This window comes from Dasypus novemcinctus, chromosome 1, assembly GCF_030445035.2.
Source record: "Dasypus novemcinctus isolate mDasNov1 chromosome 1, mDasNov1.1.hap2, whole genome shotgun sequence".
Taxonomy (NCBI): Eukaryota; Metazoa; Chordata; class Mammalia; order Cingulata; family Dasypodidae; genus Dasypus; species Dasypus novemcinctus.
This window is the reverse complement of record NC_080673.1, coordinates 13,158,983-13,182,270: the sequence shown is the minus strand read 5'-3', so window position 1 is coordinate 13,182,270 and position 23,288 is coordinate 13,158,983. Positions and strand designations below refer to the sequence as shown.

Genomic DNA, 23,288 nt, shown 5'->3' with positions numbered 1-23,288 from the left:
CTATGATAAATTGCTAAAAGATAAATTGCTTTCCCAGGGTAGAAAATCAGAGTACTATCCTACTGCAATTTTTTTTCTCAATTGTTTTTTTCTAAGAGGCATAGTCACTGAGTAAATATAGGAAGGGTCAAGGGTTATGGAGTGAGGAAAGAACATGAGAGAATAGGTATATGACAGGAATGAGAAAGTGCTGTGGCTCCATGCCATAGGACAGTACTCTCTGTTGTTTTCTTTTTGACATAGATCTTGCTTTTCTAATCTTGAGACAGCTAGTGTGGCTAAGATAATGTGAATTTATGCATACTTCTGGGGAAAAAGTCTTTATTTCTAGCAAGATAGTGGATGGTCCACCTATGACATTTATATGACCTTGAAGATAGTACCTATGAAATCAATTATAGTGCATTTATATTGAGTGGGAATTCCTCCCAGGTTATGAAGAGGTTGATGCTAAGATCTTGCTTTGATTGCTGCTATGAGATTACTGTACTTTTTCCCTCTGTGATCTTATAAAAGCCGATTATGATTCTTTCAGTTGTAAGTAGCAGAAAACACAACTCGTAACAGTGGCTCATATGTCTACAGCGGGGGTTTTTAACAAGGAGTCTGTGAGCTTGAATTGAAATTCAGAAACCCATTATTCTTGTGGGAATGTGTTGATGTGGGTGTGAGATATTTATTAAATAATATACAGTACAGTGTGGACTTAGTAAGGGGTCCTTGGTTTTCACCTGACCAGCAGATGGCTCCATGGAACAAAAAAGGTTAAGAACCCCTGGTCTAAGGGTAGAGTTGTATGAGTTTATGTTATCACTCATAGCTACTTTCAGTTCTCAATTAATATCCTTGTGACTCAGCCCCTCTTTTCCATGCTCTTTATTTTCAGTTTCCACATGCTAGCCCCTAGCAATTCTAGATTCTTTCCTCCTGACAGCAAGCATTAGCTCTGTTTTCACATCTTCCATTGTTTGGGTCCACAGAAGAGAGAGCCTTTTTCCTAGGTTTCAAATTAGACGCATTTAAGCTATGTTTCCATCATAGAGCCATCAGATTGTCATAAATCTGAATAACCTGCTCTGTTCCAGGGCCTGGATATCCGCCTAGATATGGACTAAATCAAAGGATCACCATACCCAAATGTAGAGCTATTGCTAGAAGATGGGAATACAGATAGAGTGGAGGCAAACAACAAATGTTTACTATTGTCTTTAAGTGAAAAGTTGGAGGGTTGTAAGAAACCCTTTCTTGCAAATGCTGAATGCTGGTGTCTTTTTTTTTTTTTGCCTAGAAGGCCTCTATGTGCTTATAAGACAGGTGACTGTAGGCAGGATCAAATCTATGAGCAAAATAGAACTTTGAGCCTTGCAAATTGAAGGAACGAAAGTTCTCAGTTCAAATCTGACTGTAATAATTTTTAGTCAAAAATTACATTTTACTAATATTTCCAGTTCTTATCATATTTTAATCTTAGTCATGGAATCTTTAATATGTAAGTAATGAAATGTAAACTAATTAACAAGCATATTCGTATTAGAAAAATAAAACCCATAGTGAATTATTCATAAAGTAAATATTCTCTGTCCCTTACGTCTTTTAAAAGTTTACAAGAAGTTTCTACTAAAACACCAACACACAATACCTTAATCAAATAACTTCTATTTTGAGTGTCTCTATTACGATAAGGTCCATATAGATTTAAATCAAGGAAATACTTGTCACTCTTTATACCTAGTTATCAGTAATTATTTACTACAGTCAGAGTGGCAGCCATTACTGAATTTTTAGAAAAGATAGTTATGAGCATATTTTGGAGTGAAAATCAGAAGTTTTATTTTGAATAAGTTAAGTTTGAGATCCTATGTGATATCCAAATGGGAATGTTAAGTGTGCAATTAGAATTTGGAGATCACGGAGATATTCCGATTAATGATATAAATTTGTAAGTAATCAGCATTTAGATAGTATTTAAATTTGTAAGACTGGATGGAATCATCAAAGGAAAGAGTGTGGAAAAAAGAGCCAAGAACTGTTCTCTGGGAGCCATCTAAAGTTTAAAGTTCCAGGAGATGATGTGGAATCAATTTTTAAAAAAGAATAGGCACTGAAATAAGAGGAGAACTGACAGAGAGCACTTTCCTGGAAAGCAAATGAAGAAAATTTTTTCAAAAGGTTGGATTCATCTGTAGTGTCCAAGTTAGAAGAATGATGGAAGGATGACATCAGAGATTTCCATTTATATCTCATTAGCCAGAACTGGCCAGATGCACAACCTTAGGTCTAAGGGGAAGTGGATTTGGCTCAATGGATAGGGCATCCGCCTACCACATGGGAGGTCCAAGATTCAAACCCGGGGCCTCCTGACCTGTATGATGAGCTGGCCCACACACAGTGCTGATGCACACAAGGAGTGCCATGCCACGCAGGGGTGTCCTCCAGGTAGGGGAGCCTCACGTGCAAAGGAGTGCGCCCCGTAAGGAGAGCCGCCCAGCGCGAAAAAACAGCAGCTGCCTCGGGTGGCACCGCACACATGAGGAGAACTGATGCAGCAAGATGACGCAACAAAAAAAGACTTAGATAGCCAGTGCCGCTGACAAGAATATAAGCGGACTCAGAAGAACACACAGCGAATGGACACAGAGAGCAGACAATGGGGGGGGGGGGGGAGAGTGGGCGGGGAAGGGGAGAGAAATAAATAAAACATAAATCTTTAAAAAAAAAAAGTAATTGTCTAAGGACAATGAGATAACCACTACTGGTTTAGACCAATTATCCTTTATCTCCTTGGCCTAGAAAAAGGGCCTATTCTCCTGGAGATCAGTATACTTCCAACTGTACCAAAATGGGGCTCTGTTGGCATGAAAGAAAGCTTGTTGATAAAATAACAGGTAGTGTTTGCCCTGTGTCTAACCCTCCCTAACAGGGCTTATTTTCTTGTCCATCTTTGTATCCTTAACAACTAGCATTTGTTAAGGATACAAAGATGTGCCTGCCATAACAGATCTTCACTAAATATTTGCTGAAATAAATGAAATAAAATGATGCAGCAGATACATCATGGATCAATACATATTTTTTCACTAATAATATATGTTATATTAATGAGATATATGCCAAGGCAAATAACATATTTAACAAATTAGTAATATATTTAATAAGTCAAAATAGGTAGCCTCAAACCTGCTTATTGTATACTGCAGAAACAATGAAAACATGATGAATATTTATATTTAAAAACAAGAATTAAAACTATAACTAATTGGCATTATTGACTAATTCCATTTTCTAAAATGCGTTTTGAAATTATACTAATCTGAGAGTTAATGTGAGGTTTGGTTCCATTATAACAGAGAAATGCAAAATAATAGTGGCCTAAACAAAATAGAAGTTCATTTCTTTTTCACATTAAAAAAAAACTTGATGGATTCTGGCTCCTTTTGGTTCTCTCTTCTTCCATTCCTTGAGTATAACTGCTATCTCATGATCCAAAATGCCTGCCTCAGCCTTCATCTTCAAGTTCCAGGTGGCAGGTTGAGGATATGCTGAAAAAAGAGCTTTTTAAAGGTAAACAATAAATCCTAATTTTTTCACTGTAAACTTGTTTTTCTAAAATATTGTTTCTAATGCTAGATTCTTCTGCATTTTAAATATGCCTTTTAATAATATTTTGAATTTGTTTATTCTTGGTCTTACGGAATGGAAAAAGCAAAGATAACTTTTAGATTAGGAAATATATACTCTTATCAAAATAAGTATATTTCATATACTCATATATAACAACCCCCAGGATATTAAGTGGGGTTGGAACACCTGGCTCACTGCAGCCGACTGAGAGGGGAACATACGTCTCCCCACTTGTCAGCTGCTTTAAGGGAAATAGGAGGGGAAGTTGGGGTGCTTTTCTTTAGTGAATTTGACTAGCAGAGTTGGTTCTGAATCTCCGGTATGGAGATTCAACACAGGAACACAGGAAAACTGAGCCTTCAACACCTCTGTGGAAAGGTGTGCTGACTGGCACCATCTGCTGGCCGTTCTGGAAGTTGCATGGACAAATTATGCTCTCTGTATCCAGCCCCTGGGAGAAAGTACGTGCACAACTAGTGAGTCCCTGGCTCTATTTTTGAAACTTAAGCTGGACAGTTTTAAACACTGAGAATAAATTGAACCAAATATCAAAGAAGAGCTATGGAAAAAATAAAAAAACAATAGGCAAGAGAGAAATTAGCTATCAGCATAAATTCAACAACATATTCAGATGCCTAGATATCAGCAAAAATTAATTGCCATACTAGGAAATGAGATGACCCAGCTGCAATAACAAAAAAATCCTGAAGAGATACAGGATTTAATACAATTAATCAGTGATAATCACACAACTCTCCTAAATCACTTCCAAAAATTTAAATAAAATATTACTAAAGAAATAAAGGATATTAAGAAGACACTGGGAGAACATAAAGAACAATTTGAATGGTTGCAAAGAAAAGGAACAGACCTTATGGGGGATGAAACACAAGATGGATGAATTAAAAATACATTAGAGGCACATAAGAGCAGATTTGAATTGCCTGAAGACAGAATTAGTGATTTCAAAGATAGAGTCTCTGAACTGGAGAAGAGAGGATTAAAGAAAGAGAAGAGAATGGAAAAAAGTGGGACAGAATCTCAAGGAATTGAATGACAATGTGAAAAGCACAAACAATTAGCATTATTGGTGTCCCAGAAGAAGAGAATGGAAAAGGGACAGAAAGAATATTTGAGGAAATAGTGACCAAAAAATTCCCAACCCTGAAGAAGGACAATGCACCCCAAACAGAATAAATCCAAGAAGACCTACCCAGAGACATCTATTATTCAGAATGACAAGTATCAGATAGAGAGAGGATTCTGAAAGCAGCAAGAGAGAAGCAAAGCATCACATACAAGGGAAACTCGGTAAGATTGAGTGCCAACCTCTCATCAGAAACCATGGAGGAGAGAAGAAAGTGGTATGATGTATTTAAGTTATGGAAAGAGAAAAACTGCCAGCCAAGAATTCCATATCCAGCAAAGGCTGTCCTTCAAAAATGGGGGTGAGTTCTTCAAAGTCTTCACAGACAAACAAAAACTGATAGAATATGTTACCAAAAGACCAGATTTGCCTGAAATACTAATGGGGGTGCTTTAGCCTGAAAGGAAAAAACAAGGGTGAGAGATTTGAAGAAAAGCTTAGAAATGAAGATTATTATGAAGGGTAAACTAAAGGATTAGAAGACAAACAATAGAATGATATGACAACAGAGAGCTGAAGGACAAAATGGACGAAGTAAGTAATGCCTTTACATAATAACACTGAATGTTAATGGATTGAATTCCCCAAACAAACGGCATAGACTGATAGAATGGATAAAAAAATATGAACTGTCTATATGCCCCCCTCAGACATAAGAATACAACCAGGTTAAAAGTGAAATGTTAGCAAAAGGTATTCCATGCAAATAGTAACCAAAAAAGAGCTGGAGTAGACCAGATAAAATGTAAAATAACAACATGATAGGATATGAGCAATAATTACTCAGTGCAGTTGGTAAATTATTCCTGTGATCAATATTCTGTAATTTTTTTCATACAAAATAAACATTTGCTTTTAATTGGAAAAAAAACATATAACTTCAATATTTTATTATATTTTTTCCTGCTGCGTCAAACCATTTTCATAAAAAGTAAAATACTTTTCTTTGAATTTTGATAGAACTGTGTTTATATTTCTTAAAAGTACAGTATATCTAAGAAATTGCTCAAAATAGATTTCCTTAGAAAACTGAACTATATCAAATATCAGTTAAATTGGAACTCCATTACATAGTATAAAAAACTAAAAAAAACTAAAAAAAATTATGATGCACAATAACAAGTTCAGGATATTTTAGCTTTAAGTTACCCTTGTACAGCTCATTTTTTTGCTGTTTGAATAGTTCAATTTAGACATTTGGTTAAGAATTCTGGTTAAATTTTCAAGAGATGGAGATTCAGTAACTCATTAGAAAGAGCTTATTGGATATAATGACTATAATACAAAACAAACATAATTCAGAGACAGTTCTTTACTCTCTATTTTTTAAAAAGTGTCAAGGCTTTGTGTAAGATCTTTCTTCAGTGCAAAGTAATGTGGTAGAAAAAGCACAAGTTTTGGAGTCCAGAGATACAGGTTTAATTCACAGTTATAGTCTTCAGTGTTCTTATTGATGAAATAAGTACCCTTACTGAGAAAATGAAATGACTGATTGTTTTAAATGGTCTCTTAGTCTAGACCATGAAAAAAAAGGCCAGAAAGGAATTCCAGAAGACATAAAATAGCCTTCTTTCCACATATAAATTACAAGTTCACTGATGCCTGATATTTTATATTTACATTTTAAAAAAATATACATTTTTAAAAGATAAATAGATCACACAAAATGTTACCTTAAAAAAATAGGAGATTCCCATATGCCCATTCCCCACACCCCCCACTTTTCCCACATCAACAACTTCTTTCATTAGTGTGGTACATTCATTGTATTTGATGAATACATCTTGAAGCACTGCTACACAGCCTGGGTTATGGTTTACATTGTAGTTTACACTCTCCCAGTCCATTCAGTGGATTATGGTGGGATATATAATGTCCTGCATCTGTCCCTGTGATATCATTTAGGACAATTCCAAGACCCCAAAATGTCCCCTTATCTTTTTCCCTCTCCCTGCCTTCAGCAACTCCCATGGCCACTGTCTCCACATCAATGATATAATTCCTCCCATTGCTAGAGTCACAATAATTCTATAGTAGAATACCAGTAAGTCGACTTTAGTCTGTATTTTATTTGCCAGTCTTGAGGACTCTGGGATGGTGATGCCCACCCCACCTCTTAATTGAGAAGGGCTTTTGATCACACATGTTTGATGGATGGGATTCTCCTATTTGCAGTTGTAGACTATCTCGGTTCCTTGGTGTGATGGTTGACCATTTGCACCTCCTTGTTAGCTGACCTGGGTAAGTCCAATGAACTGGAGAGTAGTAGTTGCAACTCTGCTGAGGCTCAGGGCCCAGCTGGCACATGGATAGCCCAGAGATTCAAGTCTCCTGGATATATACCAACTCTAGCATGAACCACAGGTTCAATAAAAGGGACAGAAAAGTTATGTGTAGAGAAGTCACATCTTGAGTCCAACTCTGTCACACTCAGGAGCACAAATTCCAAAGTAGGGTCCACTGGCAAGGCACCAAACTGTTGTACCATCTGCCATGACCATAAGACCTGGGTGTCTCCGTAGCCCTCAGGAGTACCACAACCTGAGGTAAATCTGCTTTGGCTGTCTCTGAGATCCTGCTGAGACATGCATAAGCGTGACCATTCTGATGACATCCCGACTCATTTTGAAGTCTCTTAGCCTTGTAAACTTATTTGTCTTTACCATTCCCCCTTTTATTGAAGGTCTTTTTCCAGCTGCATCACCAGCTGGTGCTTGGTTGTAATCCCTCAGCACCAGGGAGGCTCATCCCTGGGAGTCATGTCCCATGTCTTTTTCTTTTTAATAGCTTAGAAAGTAATGTGGTAAGCTTCCCAGTCATTTTAATTCCATACATATGGAGAGACATCAGATTCTCCTCAGAGAGCAAATTTTGAGTGGTCCAGGGAAGATTATACAGTGTGAAAGAATCTGGGTGATGAAGAAAAGTAGCCAATATTGGGGATGTGGGGAGAACATGAAGCCAGACTGCCCCACATCACAATTTTGCTAGGCTGGACCTGGCACAGTTGTAGCAGTTTGATATAATTGATGAACTGCAAAAAGAAATATTGGATTATGCTTATAATTCTGTACCTGAGCATGACTGAATTATGATGAGGGCATTGAGTCCCTACCCACCAAGGGGTGGGGACTCACAGATAAAAGCCATGGTGAAGAACAGAGTTGGGGGTTTCTGATGTTTCAGTGTTGGAGTTTGATTCTGAAGTCTTAAGCTGGAGCCCTGGGGAAAGAGATAGAGCCATTCACCTGATAGTCTACATCTGACTTTGTGGAGAGAGGCAAAGCCTAGAGAGTCTCATAGTCTACAGCTGACCTTGTGGAGGAAACAGAGGAGTGGAGCTCAGAGGAACCCAGAAAGCCTGAATCCTCATAGATGTCAGCAGCCATCTTGCTCCAACATGCAGAAATAGACTTTGGTGAGGAAAGTAACTTATGCTTTATGGCCGGGTAACTGTAAGCTCCTACCACAAATAACTACCCTTTATCACACCCAGCAGATTTCTGGTATTTTGCATCAGCACCCCTTTGGCTGACTAATACTATTGTATTGTGAATAACTGTATTGTCAATAATAATATATATGATTTATCATAGATTAAGGAATTGCCAAGGTAATCTTAATTAGATATATCATAGTAAAATGATATACAATTATATCATTTTATATAATGTGGCACACTGTAATAATAAAATGTTTCATTATGCAAATAATTTTTTGTCTCTTTCAACCATCACTGACATTATTTAGCTGATAATTTATCTTGCCTCTTCTTTGTTATCATCCCACTTTGATTCTTTGAATAAGAAGGGGATCCTGATTATGGTTAACTAGCCAGGGAAGAAATAAAAATCCAGGGTCATATTCAAAATAACAAGATCTTTCTTAACACTCCCATAATCCAGGTAACTTCATTTTAACTAAGTAACTTCTTTCTTCTGAAAGGACCCTCTTTCCGAGCATGGTCATATTCATGGGTATGGAGATTAGGATTTGAACATGTCTTTTTTTGGGGGTACACAATTGAACCTCTAACATGTATTTGTTGCTTTATTGTTTTTTATCACCCTCATGCCCAGCAATCTTGAAAAGCATACTTATCAATTCTAGTAATTTGTAGACCTCTTTTGGATTCTCTCCATAAACAGTGACAGTTTTATTTCTTCTTATCTAATCTATATGCTATTTATTTGTTTTTCTTGCCTTTTTGCTGTGGTTGGGGAAGGTATCCTTGATTTGTTCCTGATCTCAGAGGGAAGGCTTTCAATCTTTCACCATTAATTTTGAGTCTGTATGAGATATTTCTATTCCTTAGAAGATTCATGCTGTTCTCATCTATCCTACTTTTCAAAAAGTTTCTAACATGGATTTGTGTTTTTATTAACATCTGAATGTTCAACTGCCCTTACATTCCTTGAACAAACTCCTCTAGATTATGATGTATTACCCTTCTATATAAGTCTGTAATGGGGTTTGCTGTTATTTTGTTTAGGACTTTTACAGTCTCATAAATAAATGAGAGAAACTGGTCTGCAATTTCCTATCTTGTAAAGTCTTTTTCAAGTTTTGAAAGAATATAAATAATTGAGAAAGTATTTCTTTTACTATACTCCAAAGAGTTTGTGCCACATTTCTTCTTTTTTTTGTTCAGTCAGTTCCTCTACCATTTTTTTAATTTAAAAAATTTATTAAATATATCACTTATACATAAACATACATAAGCAGTAAGTGTACAGTAAAAGTTGTGAACTTACAAAACAAACATGCATAACATCATACAGGGGTCATATACATCAATCCATTACCAACACATTGCATTGTTACTAACTATAGTCCATATCTTAAAATTTGGTGTATTTTTCCCCCAACCCACCCTATTATTATTATTATTTTAAATATATTTTAATTACAGAAGTTGTGAACCTAAAAAACATACCATACCATGGTGGAACATTTGTTACATATTATGATATAATGCCATCAGACTATTCATCAACCATGATCCACAGCATACATTTGGCACACTTTTTCCACACTTCCCCATTATCAATGTAGTATATCTTCAGCATAGATGGATGAATATTACAATATTGCTGTTAACCACAGTCCATAAGTCACTCCAGTTGTATTTTTCCCATGCTCTCTACATTGCCACCACCCTGCAATAGTGACTATATCACCATCTGTGAGTAGAAGGACACTCTTGCATCTGTATCATCATTCACAATTCACATCCACCTCTGGGTTCACTGTGTTATTCAGTCCCTAGATTATTCTCTAGCTTTCTTTCAGTTGACATTTACATCCCTAGACTACCTTTTCTATCCACATTGCCATTTACTAACCAGCTGTTACTCACTATAATGTGTTACCATCAACTCTATGCATTTCCACACTTTTACAGTAAATTAAAACTTCTGCGTACATTAAGCATCAGTAGTCCTCAGCCCTCCTTTTACCTCCTTTAAGAATCCACCACCTGCCTACAGGTCTTGAAGATGTTTTCCTGCATTCTCTTCTAGAAGCTTCATGGTTCCTGCTTTTATATTTAGGCCTTTGATCCATTTTGAGTTAATTTTTGTATAAGGTATAAGATAGGGGTCCTCTTTCTTTCTTTTGGCTATGGATATTCAGTTCTCCTAGCACCATTTGTTGAATGCAATGTTCTGCCCGAGCTGGTTGGGTTTGACAGACTTCTCAAAAATCACTTGACCACAGATGTGAGGGTCTGTTTCTGAGCTGTCAATTTGGAATCGTTAGTCTATGTGTCTATCTTTATGCCAGTACTATGCCATTTTTACCACTGTACCTAGGTAATATGAAGTGAGAGTCCTTAAACTTCACTTTTCCTTTTTAAGGTATTTCTTGCTGTTCAGGACCCCTGACCCTTCCAAATAAATTTGATAATTGTGTTTTCTATTTGTTTAAAAAGTACTGGTGGAATTTTTATTGGGATTGCATTGAATCTGTATATAAATTTGGTTAGAATTTATATCTTAATGATATTTTATCTTCCAATCCATAAGCATGGAATGTTCTTCCAATTATTTAGGCCTTTTTTGATTTCTTTTAACAATGCATTGTAGTTTTCTGAATACAAATGCTTTATATCCTTGGTTAAGTTTATTTCTATATATTTCATTCTTTCAGTCACTATTGTAAATGGAATTTTTTTCCTGACTTCCTCCTCAGATTGTGCATTACTAGTGTTTTTTTAAAGTCCAATTCATCTGATATAAGTATATCTACTCCAGCTTTTTCTTGTTGTTGTTACTGCATATGTGGAATATCTTTTTTCAGCCTTTCATTTTCAGTCTATTGGTATCTTGGTCTAAGGTGAGTCTCTTGCAGACAGCATATAGATGGCTCATATTTTTTTATCCATTCCACCATTCTGTGCCTTTTGATTGGGGACTTTAACCCATTAACATTCAATGTTACTACTCTGAAGGCAGTTCTTATTTCACCCATTTTGACTTTTGGGTTTTATCTGTCGTATTTTATTTTCACCACTCTTTTAACACTTTTAGTTACTTTTACTGATATAATCTTCCTTTCTAGACTCTTTTCCAAGCCTCTATCTCCTGTTTTTTCTTTTCAGATTGTAGCACATCCTTTAGTATTTCCTGCAAGGCTGATCTCTTTGTTAAAAACTCTCTCCATTTCTGTTTATCTGTGAATAGTCTAAATTCACTCTCTTTTTTGAAAGACATTCTTGCTGGATATGAGATTCCTGGCTAGAAGATTTTTTCTTGCAGTATCTTAAATATTTTCTACCACTGCCTTCTTGCCTCCATGGATTCTGGTGAGAAAACAGCCCTTAATCTTATTGGGTATTCCTTATATGTTGTACAGGGCTTTTCTCTTGCTGCTTTCAGAATTCTCTGTTTGCCTTTGGCACCTGACATTCTGATTAGTATGTGTATCAGAGTTAGTCTATTTAGATTTATTTGGATGGAAGTATTAATATGTTGTGATTCTTAGACATGTATATCTATGTCCTTCAAAAGGGTTGGGAAATTTTCTACCATTGTTTATTCAAATAGTCCTTCTGCCCCTTTTCCCTTCTCTTCTCCTTCTGGGACACCCATGGCATGTGTGTTTACACTGCTCTTGCTGTCATTTAGTTCCCTGAGACCTTGTTCAATTTTTTCCATTCTTTTCATCATCTGTTCTTTTGTATTTTGCTTTTGGATGTCTTTTGGATGTCTTCAGGCTCACAAATCCTTTCTTCTGCTGTTACATGACTCCAGTATATTTTCAATTTCATTTATTGTACCTTTCATTCCCATAAGATCTATTTTTCTATGTATGCATTCAAATTCTTTATGCTCATCCAGAGTCTTCTTAATATCCTTAATCTCTTTAGCCATCTCATTGAGTTTATTAAGGAGATTTGTTTGAACATCTATGATTAGTTTTCTCAACTCCTTTATGTCATCTGGAGGCTTATCTTGTTCCTTTAACTGGGCCAAGGTTTCCTGTTTTTTGGTATGGATTATACTTTTTTATTGGTCTCCTGGCATCTGGCTTACTAGATGTATTTATTTTGGGTGCAGTTTCTCTCTTTAGTTTAGGGCTTTCTTACCTTATCTTCCTTGCTTGTTGTGTAGTAGGAGCTGAGGATATAGTTGGTGCTCCAGAGTGTGGAGGCTCAAGCTGCCTGCATTGCCCCAGGGACGAATGAAGCTTTTCCCAACTTTCTCCTTTGCCAGGGGTAGGAACAGTGGCACAGACTTGTGCAGTAATCCAAGTTGTGCAGGCCAAGACCATCTGTACTTGCCTGGGGAGACTGATGAAGCTTCATGCCCCATCCTCCCATGCCTGGGGCAAGGATGGAGCTGCAGGTGTAGGCAGTAATGTATGCCATGTGGGTCCAAAATGACCACAGTTACCCCAGTAGACTTCTGACTTTCAGTCTGTACCAGCCAAATGTACCTGCAGTTACCCAGAGCGGCTGGTGCAGGTCCCGCCAGCCCCCTTCTTGCCAGAGGTGAGTCTAAAGCCTAGGCTAGGGCTGTAGTTTGATCTAGGTGGAAAGAAGCTTGTCCCTACCGTCACTGATTTTCTATCAGTCTGTCTTCCCCTCATGCCCGGAGCAAAGTCAAAATGACAGCTACCTGCCTCTTTCTGACTTGGAAAGATTCAAATTTTAGCTGTTCTTAGGGTTATACTTTAGCCAGGCGAATTTACTAATCATTAGCTGAAGTCAGTGGCCGTTTCTTCCTCCCCTGTTTTTGGGAAGTGGAGCTTCCAACTCCAGCCACAGAATAGTGCCTGAGGTGGCTTGCACTGCCAAAGTAGGATCGACACTTGTCTCCGTGGCCTGTATTTCCCCTGAGAGGCTGGTGCAGGTCTCTCCAGTTTTCTCCCTGCCAGAGGCAGGACTGGAGCTTAGGCTGGTGCTGAAATCCAATCTGGATGGGAAGAAGCCGGTCCCTACTGGCACTGTGATTTTCAGTCCACCCTGCTGCCCTCATGCTGGGGGAGGACCTAAAAATCATGGCCACTGGCCTCTCTCTGACTTGGACAGGTTCAAACCTTAGCTCATCTTAGGGTTATACTTTACCCAGGTGAATCCACCAACCAGTAGCTGAAATTGACACTCAACTCTTCCTCCCCCATCCCTGGGAAATGGCGCCTCCAACGTCAGCCATGGAATAGCTCTGGAGGTGGCTTGCACTGCTTTTGGAGGATGGCACCGGCCTCTGAGGGATGGAACACTCTGCTCATGCATCTTCTCTGCAGATGAGCAGTCTCCTCCTGGCATTCTTTCAAGGATGTTGCAGGATTCCTCTCTGCTCTCCTGGAGCCCCTAAACAAGTACTTTAGATAGTGCTAGGTGATTACTAACTGCCCTGCAGCAGGAGCTGACACCTGGAGAGCCTCACTCTGTCACTATCTGGCTGCTTGTCTACATTTCTTTTTTAAATATACAATTTGAACCTAGGAGATTGTTTGTGGGAAAATTCTAAATATAGAACCAATTTCTGTAACAGATACCAGGTGATTTAGATTTTTATCGTTCTTTCATCAACTTTGATATTTTGTATTTTTTTTAGAAACTTGTACATTCATATAAATCTTTTTCTTTTTTTTGCTGTGCCACCAATCCTGCCAGAGGCTTCCCATTACCTTTATTATTTTTAATTCTATTTTGTCCATTTAATAATTGGAGATATAAGCAATAATTTAAAAAGAAAAAGCAAACACAATTGAATAAAAACGTACAATTCTCAATTAAATGTACTGGCTACATAAAAATTGTTTTTTATTGTACAATATGTTACACAATATATTTGATTCAAATTCTTTAATATTTTGGTATAATGGTGTTCATAATTATTTTCTTTTTTGTTGACATTAATTTAGTGTTGTCTGTTTTTCATTTCTGATATTGGAATTCATAGTATTGCCTTTTTTCCTGCATTGGTTTTTTAGGCATTAGACTGAGTTTAGTTGCTAGTTATTGTATGTTTATAAAGTATTTCGTTGCTTTTTGTTCATTTTGTAATGATTTCCTTTCTTTTACTTTTTTAGATTTGCTTTGCTTTTTTTTTATTGGCCCTTGAGATAGAATCTTAAAGTAAGTAATTTTTTAAAAAATTCTTTAAAATTCAGAATCATTCTGACAATTCAATGAACTGGGTAAAGGCTCTATCTGCTCCTTAATTCAGATTTTCTTCTCACATTTTTAATGTAAGTTTTTAACCTTCTTAGGATGGACAACTCCTAAAAATTGTAGTGATGCAATGCTTTTGATATCTGACTTCCACTCACTCTGCTTCCTCAATAGGAGCATCTATTCATAGTAGGAGTAGGCAGGTAGGTGCAATTTCAAGCCAATAAAGTACTTGTGAGGCCCTGCTCTCTACCTGAGAAGGTGGTTATATATTCCTGTCATCAGCAACCAACTGTAAAAATAGGAATTAAATTCAAGACACAGAGCAGGCAGTCCTTGTCCTAGAACCAGAATACTAAAAGTACTCTATTATCATTTTGTGTGAACTTGATAATCTATATATTCACTCATGTTGGGCTAAAATCCTAAGCAGAGTGAAATGACTTTTTTTTTTTTTTGCCTAGTCTCTAAAACTTGGTCTCAATTATGTCTGCTTTAATTTTACCTTCCAGTTTTACTTTCTATGGACCACAATATTGGCTTTATCTCTGGATATTGGGTATCTGCAGACTACCCTTTTTTCCCCTGTAAGTCATGTCTTCTTTCCTGTTGTATAATACTATCTGCAGCTCTTGGACTCTCTTGGTTGTCCTTTGCCTCTTCCGTCTTTGACACAGCAGTGATACTTATGTGAAACTTCCTAACAATCTAAGGGAACATATAAATAAACACAGACCACTGTTTACTCAAACAGGGTAGAACTGAGTATGAACTATATAACCTTGCTGAAAACCATCTTCTTTCATATATCCTAGAGGTCCTGTCTAGAATCATGGTTGGATTGGCAGGAGGGGAGGACACAGGGTTGTGAAAGAGACTCAGAAAGTTAAATGCTCTTCATGCTGAAGTTTTAGTTGCAAATGCCGATGTAGATCTCAACAGAGGTGCATTTGAGGGGTTTGTCTGGGTTGACTATGCACATGTGTCTCTCATCCTTCCTGGAGCAATGAGGGAACCATGGCATGTTCTTCTTACATTGATGAGATTTCATGAGTGTAATCAAGCACTAAGGCCAAACGGGAAGCTGGAACACTGAACATTCGGCGAAGCAAGTCATGTGGCCAAGGCCAAAAGCAAAAGATATAGACGCCCAAGCTGAGGTTATAGCAAAGACAGAGATGCAGAAAGGGATATAAAAAAAGTAGGATCAGTAATCAGACCAAAGGTTTCTTGTCTGTTTAATATATACTGTAATTTTCTTACTGTTGCAAAACACTTTAGTTCATTATCTTTATTTTATTTTACAGGGTGACATTTCGCCTCTGATTATTGTTATTTACTTCCATTACTTATTTTAAAAGGTAGTGTTTTAAATTCCTGGATGTTAAAAACAAACACTACTCCGTGGTTTAGTTGGGACAATGGGAATTTGTCGGCTCATGGTTTGAGGGCTAGAGGGACAAAAGAGAGGAGCCAGCAAAGCAGTGCTTTTTCCTGAAGAGTATGGCATGCTGGGGCTGGCCGCTGCTGGTCTTTGGTCCTTGATTTTTTGTCACATGGCAATGTACTTGGTGGCATCTTCTCTTTTTTCTTCTGGTTTCCGTTGACTTCCAGCATCTGGATGCTCTCCATGGCTTCTCCTTCTACATCCAATTTTTTTGCTTTTTAGGGACTTTTGCCATATTGGAGTATGGCCCACTCTCGTTCTGTTTGGGAACAATTTAATATCATCCTCAAAGGTACTATTTCAAAATGGGTTCACACCCACAGGACCAGAGATTGGGATCTGAGTGTGCCTTTTGTGGGGACTGATTCAGTCCCCAACAGGTGGTAAGAATTTTCTATAAATCTGCAAAGCAAGTTGCTATATGGTATGTTGTAGGAAAACAGGCTCAGGCACAACAGAAACTTTGAGCAAATGACCAGTTTATTACAGACACAGCACAAAGGGTCCAAAAGTGTAGGGGAAGAGATCATCATGGCTGGTCTCCCAGGGTGGCTAACTGTTCAGGTCAGGGTCGGTGTATAGCAAGACCAATCTGTGCTGCCTGAAAGTGGGTTTTTATATACTCCATTTCACTGACAGTTCTTACCCTGATAAGAAGCTGGAATTGCTTGTTACAGGTTTCTGTTTGGGATTTAGGTATGGTCACGTGGCTCCATTATCAGAGCTAACATCTCCCCCAGTCTGTGGAATAGAAACATATCGAAATATCTGCTCACAATAGAAAAAGAGGTGGAGGTGGGAGGCAAAGGCAGGGAGATGTGCTCTGATTTCCCCAGCAGAATTAATTTAAATTTGTGAATTTATCAAAATAATACTCAGGGGAAGTGGTTGTGGCTCAATTGATAGAGCATCCACCTACCACATGGAGGTCCTGGGTTCAGTACCCAGGGCCTCCTGGCCCATGTGGTAAGCTGGCCCATGCACAGTGCTGCTGTGCACAAGGAGTGCAGTGCCACACAGGTGTGTCCCCACATAGGGGTGCCCCATGCACAAGGAGTGCGCCCCCCCAAAGAGAGTTGCCCTGCTAAAAAAAGTACAGACAGCCCAGGAGTGGCGCTGCACACATGGAGAGCTGATGCAGCAAGATGACACAACAAAAAAAGCGACACCATTTCCTGGTGCCGTGTGACAAGAATGCAAGCAGACACAGAAGAATACACAGCAAATGGACACAGAGAGCAGACAACGGGGGGAAAGGGGAGAGAAATAAATAAAAATAAATCTTAAAAAATAAAATACTCAGACCTGTGGGCTAATAACGAGATGCAGGGCGTGCAATAAGTGCCACTGTGACCATCTCTTTCCTGACTGAGCAATCATGAAACAGTTTCTCAGTGATTTCAGCTACAGGTTTCAGCTTTGCATCCCAGAGAGTCAAACAATTGAGGAAGTGTGAGAGTTGAAACCTAACTGCTGTTCTTACACTAAGTAAACCAGATCCCATTCACTCTGTTAACAAAATACCTGGAGTACAATTAAGAAATAGGTACTTTTGTGCAAGATAATATTTCATCTGAGATTCCGTTTTATGAAATATTTTCTTAATTTATGCAAATATAAATAGTGTTCATAGAAGAATGTCAGTAATTAAGAAATCAGACTTTTTTTGCTTTATAAAAAAGTTTAAATTATATTAGGTTTGTGATAAATACACATTTTGTACCTAGCATAATTACAAAGTAATCATTTTATCAAATTTGCTATTTTTTTTACCCTTTTAACAAACAATTTCTTACATACTTAACTATTTCCATACAAGGAATTTGAAAGTAATCCCTTTTCTCTTATTGGTGAGTACATTACCTGTCACTTGGAGACATTCCATTAGATCCTTTCCACGTTTCAGTAATGAGCGCCTTCAATTCACATGATTTGCCACTAGATGACAAACTTTTTCATCATTGCAGTGTCAATTCACTCAACAAGCATTTTGTACCTTCCATATAAAGATGAATAAGGCATGGTCCTTTACCTTGGGCAACTCACAATTTATATCTTAATAGGTAATCAAATCCAGTGTATACACAAATAGATACACAGACAAACAGACAAGGGATTTGAATGATTTGGGAAAACCTAGAAGAGGGATATTTAATTTGGATCTTGAAAAATATGCAAGAGCCCATTATTCAGAGAAAAAGGTGAAGGGGTCGGACACCCCAGGCAAAAAGCACTTAAAAACTTCAAGGCATAAAATTATGAATATATATATAACATGATTGGTAGATTCAGGAAAAGCTCGGGACCAAAGAGTAATATATTTCAGTTTGTATAAGACATGATGAGGTTTTCATGTAAAGTCATGACGTTAGGTATGAGAAGAAAGAGGTCTTTTCGAAGTAACGTTTTAAAGGTAGTTTGAGGGGTAGTTGATGAAAGAATCTAAGATGCCTTGATTTTCAACTTATATTACTGTCTCAAGTATAATGATAGTCACTGAAATGAAGAATGCAGAAGAAAATAAAGAATGTTTGGGGGTAAAGTAAAGAAAGGTAAATCTCATACTTGAAAGAGATAAACTAGACTTTAAGCATGCTAATATTGAGATTGTCAGGTGAAAGCCTAAGAGATCTGGGCTCAGAAGGTAGCTATAAAAGGAGTTCAGGGGAAGTGGATTTGGATCAAGGATAGGGCATCCACCTATCCAGGGCTCAAACCGAGGGCCCTCCTGACCCATGTGATGAGCTGGCCCACGCGTAGTGCTGATGCGCGCAGGGAGTACTGTGCCACGCAGGGGTGTCCCCCGTGGAGGGGAGCCCCACGCGCAAGGAGTGCGCCCCGTAAGGAGAGCCGCCCATCGTGAAAAAAGTGCAGCCTGCTCAGGAGTGGCTCCACACACGAAGAGCTGACGCAGCAAGTTGACGCAACAACATCAACAAAAGACACAGATTTCTGGTGCCACTGACAAGAATATAAGTGGACACAGAAGAACACATAGCAAATGGACACAGAGAGCAGACAACTGGGGGGTAGGGGGGAGAGGACAGGGAAGGAGAGAGAAATAAATAAAAAATAAATCTTAAGAAAAAGGAATTCAGGAGCTTGGCATGGGTAGAAGTATGTGTAAATGTACTAAGAGTTAAACTGGAACCACAAAAATAATAGCAAGGTAGTTAGTTGTTATGCCAGGTCTAGGTAGAAGAAAAGGTGGCGTAAAAAAGCTTAAGGCAGGACATAGCCTAAGAATTGCAACTTAAAATAGAATAAGCAATAATAGATCAAGAGAGAGAATAATGAAGGGAGTGCACAAAAAAAGTAGGTAAGTCAATTCTGAGCAGATAAGCAGAAATAAAGAAGGGCAGGGCAGAATAGCTGTGATCAAGATTCAGAGAAGTCATTGAGATGTAAATAAATTAAGCCAGAGATTATGTCACACCTGGAGTTTCTGTGTAAACCAGAGCTCTATTCCCATTTTGGTTTGAGGCTTCAAGCAGACACAATTGAAAATATTTCATGAGTATTATAAGCATATGTTTTACAAGTGTATCTTTCTATGCCCAAAGAGAGGCTTTCTTAATTTTTTGGATATGAAGCATGAAACAAGTGAATTACTCAAATTGCTCATTCTCTCTCTCTCCCATTCCCTCCCTCCCTTCCTTTCTTCTACCCTGCCTCCTTCCCTACCTTCCTTCTCTGAAGCGTAAGTGTTGCAAGAGTTTGGTCAGGACCCATTAAATGTTGGCTGAAGCACCAAAAAGTTACAGAGGATATTTTGAAGTCCAAATAGTAATCTCTAATTTACTATGGCTAGTAAATAATTTCTTCAGGAAGTTTGTACAACTAAATGAAACCTAATTCATGTGATTTTGATTATGTGTTTAACATAATAGCTCTGTATTAAGTGATGTGATTTCTTTAACTTTTTGAGGCAGTTAAACGATCAGCTAAGTGTAAAATGATTTAACGCTCAAATATGGAACTGGAAGCAAGAAGAAATAGGGTTGACCTTGCCAATGCACATATTTTAAGCTAGAAGCCTTTTAGCCTTATATCCAGCTCCTGAGGTTAAAATGGAATTAATTTTCTGCTGCTTCTTTGGTGAGTATTCTATAATCATTATTTTTAACTTGATAACTTTTACAATCCATTTGCCTCTTTCTTACCAAAATTGAATCTAAGCTGTTTTAAAGAATGTGAACTGAAAACCTGATAAGCTATTTGATATAGCATTCTTTGGTACTACACAACATGATTATTATTTTTTACTTAAATATAAGCCTAAATTTTCTAATTTAGTATTCTTTTAACAGATACTGGTATTTGTAAATTTTTAAAAGTGTTTCAGTCAAATTGTGCAGTTCCAGCTCCTTGTACTGAACATCGTTTCACAAAGCAGATTTTGATAAAGCTTGTTTAGTTGAACCACATTGTTGTTACTTTAGGTGCTGACTGTTCTGATGCCGAGTGTCCAATTGCCTTGATTAAAGTAGAAACATTCTATGGCTTGGATGGCTTACATTTCAAATTGGTTTGAACAAGATGATTGGTATGAAGGACTCCAAAGAGTAAGATTCATTTATGTTGTAATTATGTGTTTCTGTGATTTTTTTTCTGCTTTGCTTTTCATACAGTTGTATTTCTATATTGTGAATATTTTTGTATTGTAAAATCTTAAGCGTGAATAAGACATTTATTTGATAGATTTCAATAGAGGTAAGATTAAAACATATAAGGATATTTAAAATTATGCATCAAAAAATTTTTTTTCATTTTCTGATTTCACATAAATTCTTTGTAATATTTTTAGATTGTCTTTAGGCGATAACATTTTATGTAATGAGATTAATGCATGAAAATAGCAAAATGTCAAAGTCATTTCATATAGAGAAAAACGTTTAGTGAAATTGAAGATAAGTGTATGGTAATATTATGTATTATAAAACTATTTTAAAAGAAGAGAAAAACATTTTATGCATGAGTGCCATAAATTTTTAGGTTACTAATCATGTTTCAAAATGATTTGCATTGTTACTATGGCAACTTTGGCTTTTACTTTGAAAATGGCTATTCTAATCTATTGCAAAGATAAGAAAAATGCTATTTAAAAAGGCACCTTATCAAAATGTATTTTATTTAGAGCAATATATAATTTCTCTTTGATTATTTTCACCTTTGTAGTGGATGATTTCTTATTTAAATGAAAGTAATTGATTAATTTTTCTTTTCATTAGTAAGTATAAAAAAAGAGCCAGAATGTATTCATGAAGTTTCACCAGATTTTTTTTTTTCCATTGTTGTTCAGGTATATATACTGCTAAAGATATGCAGCACTGAATTTTTTTTCTTCTTTACTTCCTCAAGTTCATATCAGTCAGAGACAGTTTCTCAGTATCTGTCTCCATTTTAAGGGTATCTTAATCCTTAGCAGTTTGAAACCACTTGGACTTCTCTTCATATTCTCTCTGTCTCTCTCTCTGTCTCTCTCTCTGTCTCTGTCTCTCCCTGTCTCTCTCTCTCTGTCTCTCTTTTTTAATCTGTGAAATGCTGGTAAACATGTCTGTAGTCAAAAATATCTGATTCTGGAGAATGATCTGCATCCTGTGAATCCTAAAGTATTCTGCAGGAAAGAGGTCGGAATTTGTGGGTAGCTTTCCATCCTGAATTCTAGCCTTATCCATGAAAGACGGAAATATTTCAAATTAAGGGTTTGATAGTGCCACTCCAAGCCACATTCGCAAACACAAATATACACACTATACTACCAGCATCCTTTGTATCACATGTGTGCATTTTAAGCCTAATAACAAGTACATTTCTGATATTTTGAAACAGAAGATTTTTTTCAAATATAGGTGATATATAGCTCCATGTGTGGGTTAGAAATGATAGTCTGCTTGCTAAGGATTGGGGAACTGATTTTAAGAAGAAGGTTGTTTACTAAAATTATGTTTCTTTAAGGGTGACTGCTAAGGGAGATTATGAGGACTCAAATGCTTTCCCTAACCAAAGCTTCTCTTTAATTTAATTTAATTCCCTTTAGTTCTACTGAATTTTCTCAGTGAATTTCTGGTTTCGAGACATATTAAAAGAATAATTGGTCGTATTTAGAAAAATAGTCTGACCTTAAAATTACCGTATCATCATGATGAGTTTGAACTCTTCCTGGTCTGTCTTGATTAGTTCTTTCTGATACATATTAGATGAAAAGGAACGATTATATTTGGCATGTGAATATTGACTTTAATTTCCTCTGAAAATCTAGCCTATTATTTTTCAGGTTATATTTGTATGCATATGTAACCATACAATCAGCATTCATACAACAGATTTTTAAGTAGCTCCATTTAAAAAATATTCATAAGGAGAGACTAGTTGGATTTTTTTGGTTAAACATAGTAATTAAGAAATGTGGTATTTGAAAAATATCATAAAGAAGTGTGAGTTTGATCTTTTAGCATTAAATTGGCATTTTTACTTTGGTATAATCTGTGGCATATGGATGTATTTATACGCACACATATATATGAACTTGATTTTAACTTAGTTTTCTAGTTTTGTTTTTGTCTGTCTTGGAATTCTAGATTTGTTCTACGTTAAAGTTCATTATGATTGCTTCATCTTAATACCCTTGCATATTTGAAAGTGAGCTTTATTGCCTATGCAAATCTAATGTAGACATACTCTTATCATGTGTTTTTACAGTTCATTCACTTACTGTGCAGAGCATCTTTACCATATATTCTCTACTCGACCTGAGATTAAATTTAATGTAATTATAAGGTACATGCATATGTGTGAGTGTGTGTGTATTTCTAAAGTAAGGATAGTGAAAGTGGGTGTAATATTTATCTGAAATATATAATTTCCTGTCACATACAATTAAAATATGTTTATTTACCCATATGCATGATAAATTTTGTAGGATTTATTTTTGAAATATAAATATATGTTCTGAAAAGACCTTCAGTTGAATATTTTCTAATTTCAGTAGTGCACAATCACTAATTGTGTGACTATTTGTGCTGAATACCAATACAACAAAAGCTTCTAGAAATCTCTTTTCATCTCCTTGGCAACTGTAGCTATCACTTAATAAAGGTTAATAAAGTAGTGAGTATATTTTCCAATGCTCTTGAAAAAATAATCTTTTTTACAAATACTTGCAGGTGTTTAAACACACATTTCAGATTTTAAAATGCAATTACATTTATATCTTTAATGATGCACAATATCTTTTTTATGTTTTATTCAAAAATAACGATTTTTTGGATAAACTATCGTTTTCTTTTGTCTATTATTTTAATGATTTGATTGGCCTACATATTCAATTGTGAATTTTGAAAGAATTTAAGTTGTTGGAATGTAAGACTTGTAAAAAGCTCTTTAGGAGCAAGGTCATATCGAATTATATGTCACTATAGAATGTTTATATTGTCCAACTTTGGAATCTA

At 36.7% G+C, this 23,288-nt stretch overlaps 1 protein-coding gene across 27 annotated transcripts in view; it reads left to right on the top strand.

The window, feature by feature from the left end:
• The window catches only part of WDR17 (WD repeat domain 17), a 123,342-nt gene that overhangs the window by 10,356 nt on the left and 89,698 nt on the right, over positions 1–23,288 (top strand). For 8 of the 27 annotated variants that reach the window (XM_071214015.1, XM_071214022.1, XM_071214080.1 and 5 more), the window contains exon 2: positions 20,280–20,402. The exons of 10 other annotated variants lie outside the window; for them this stretch is intronic. In XM_071214015.1, the coding sequence (XP_071070116.1) occupies positions 20,337–20,402 (66 nt within the window). In that variant the 5' untranslated portion in view covers positions 20,280–20,336. Of the gene's footprint in view, positions 1–14,308; positions 14,355–19,762; positions 19,936–20,279; positions 20,403–23,288 lie in introns of those variants that run through there. 9 more of the 27 variants (XM_071214020.1, XM_071214038.1, XM_071214085.1 and 6 more) reach the window with 4 other exon arrangements.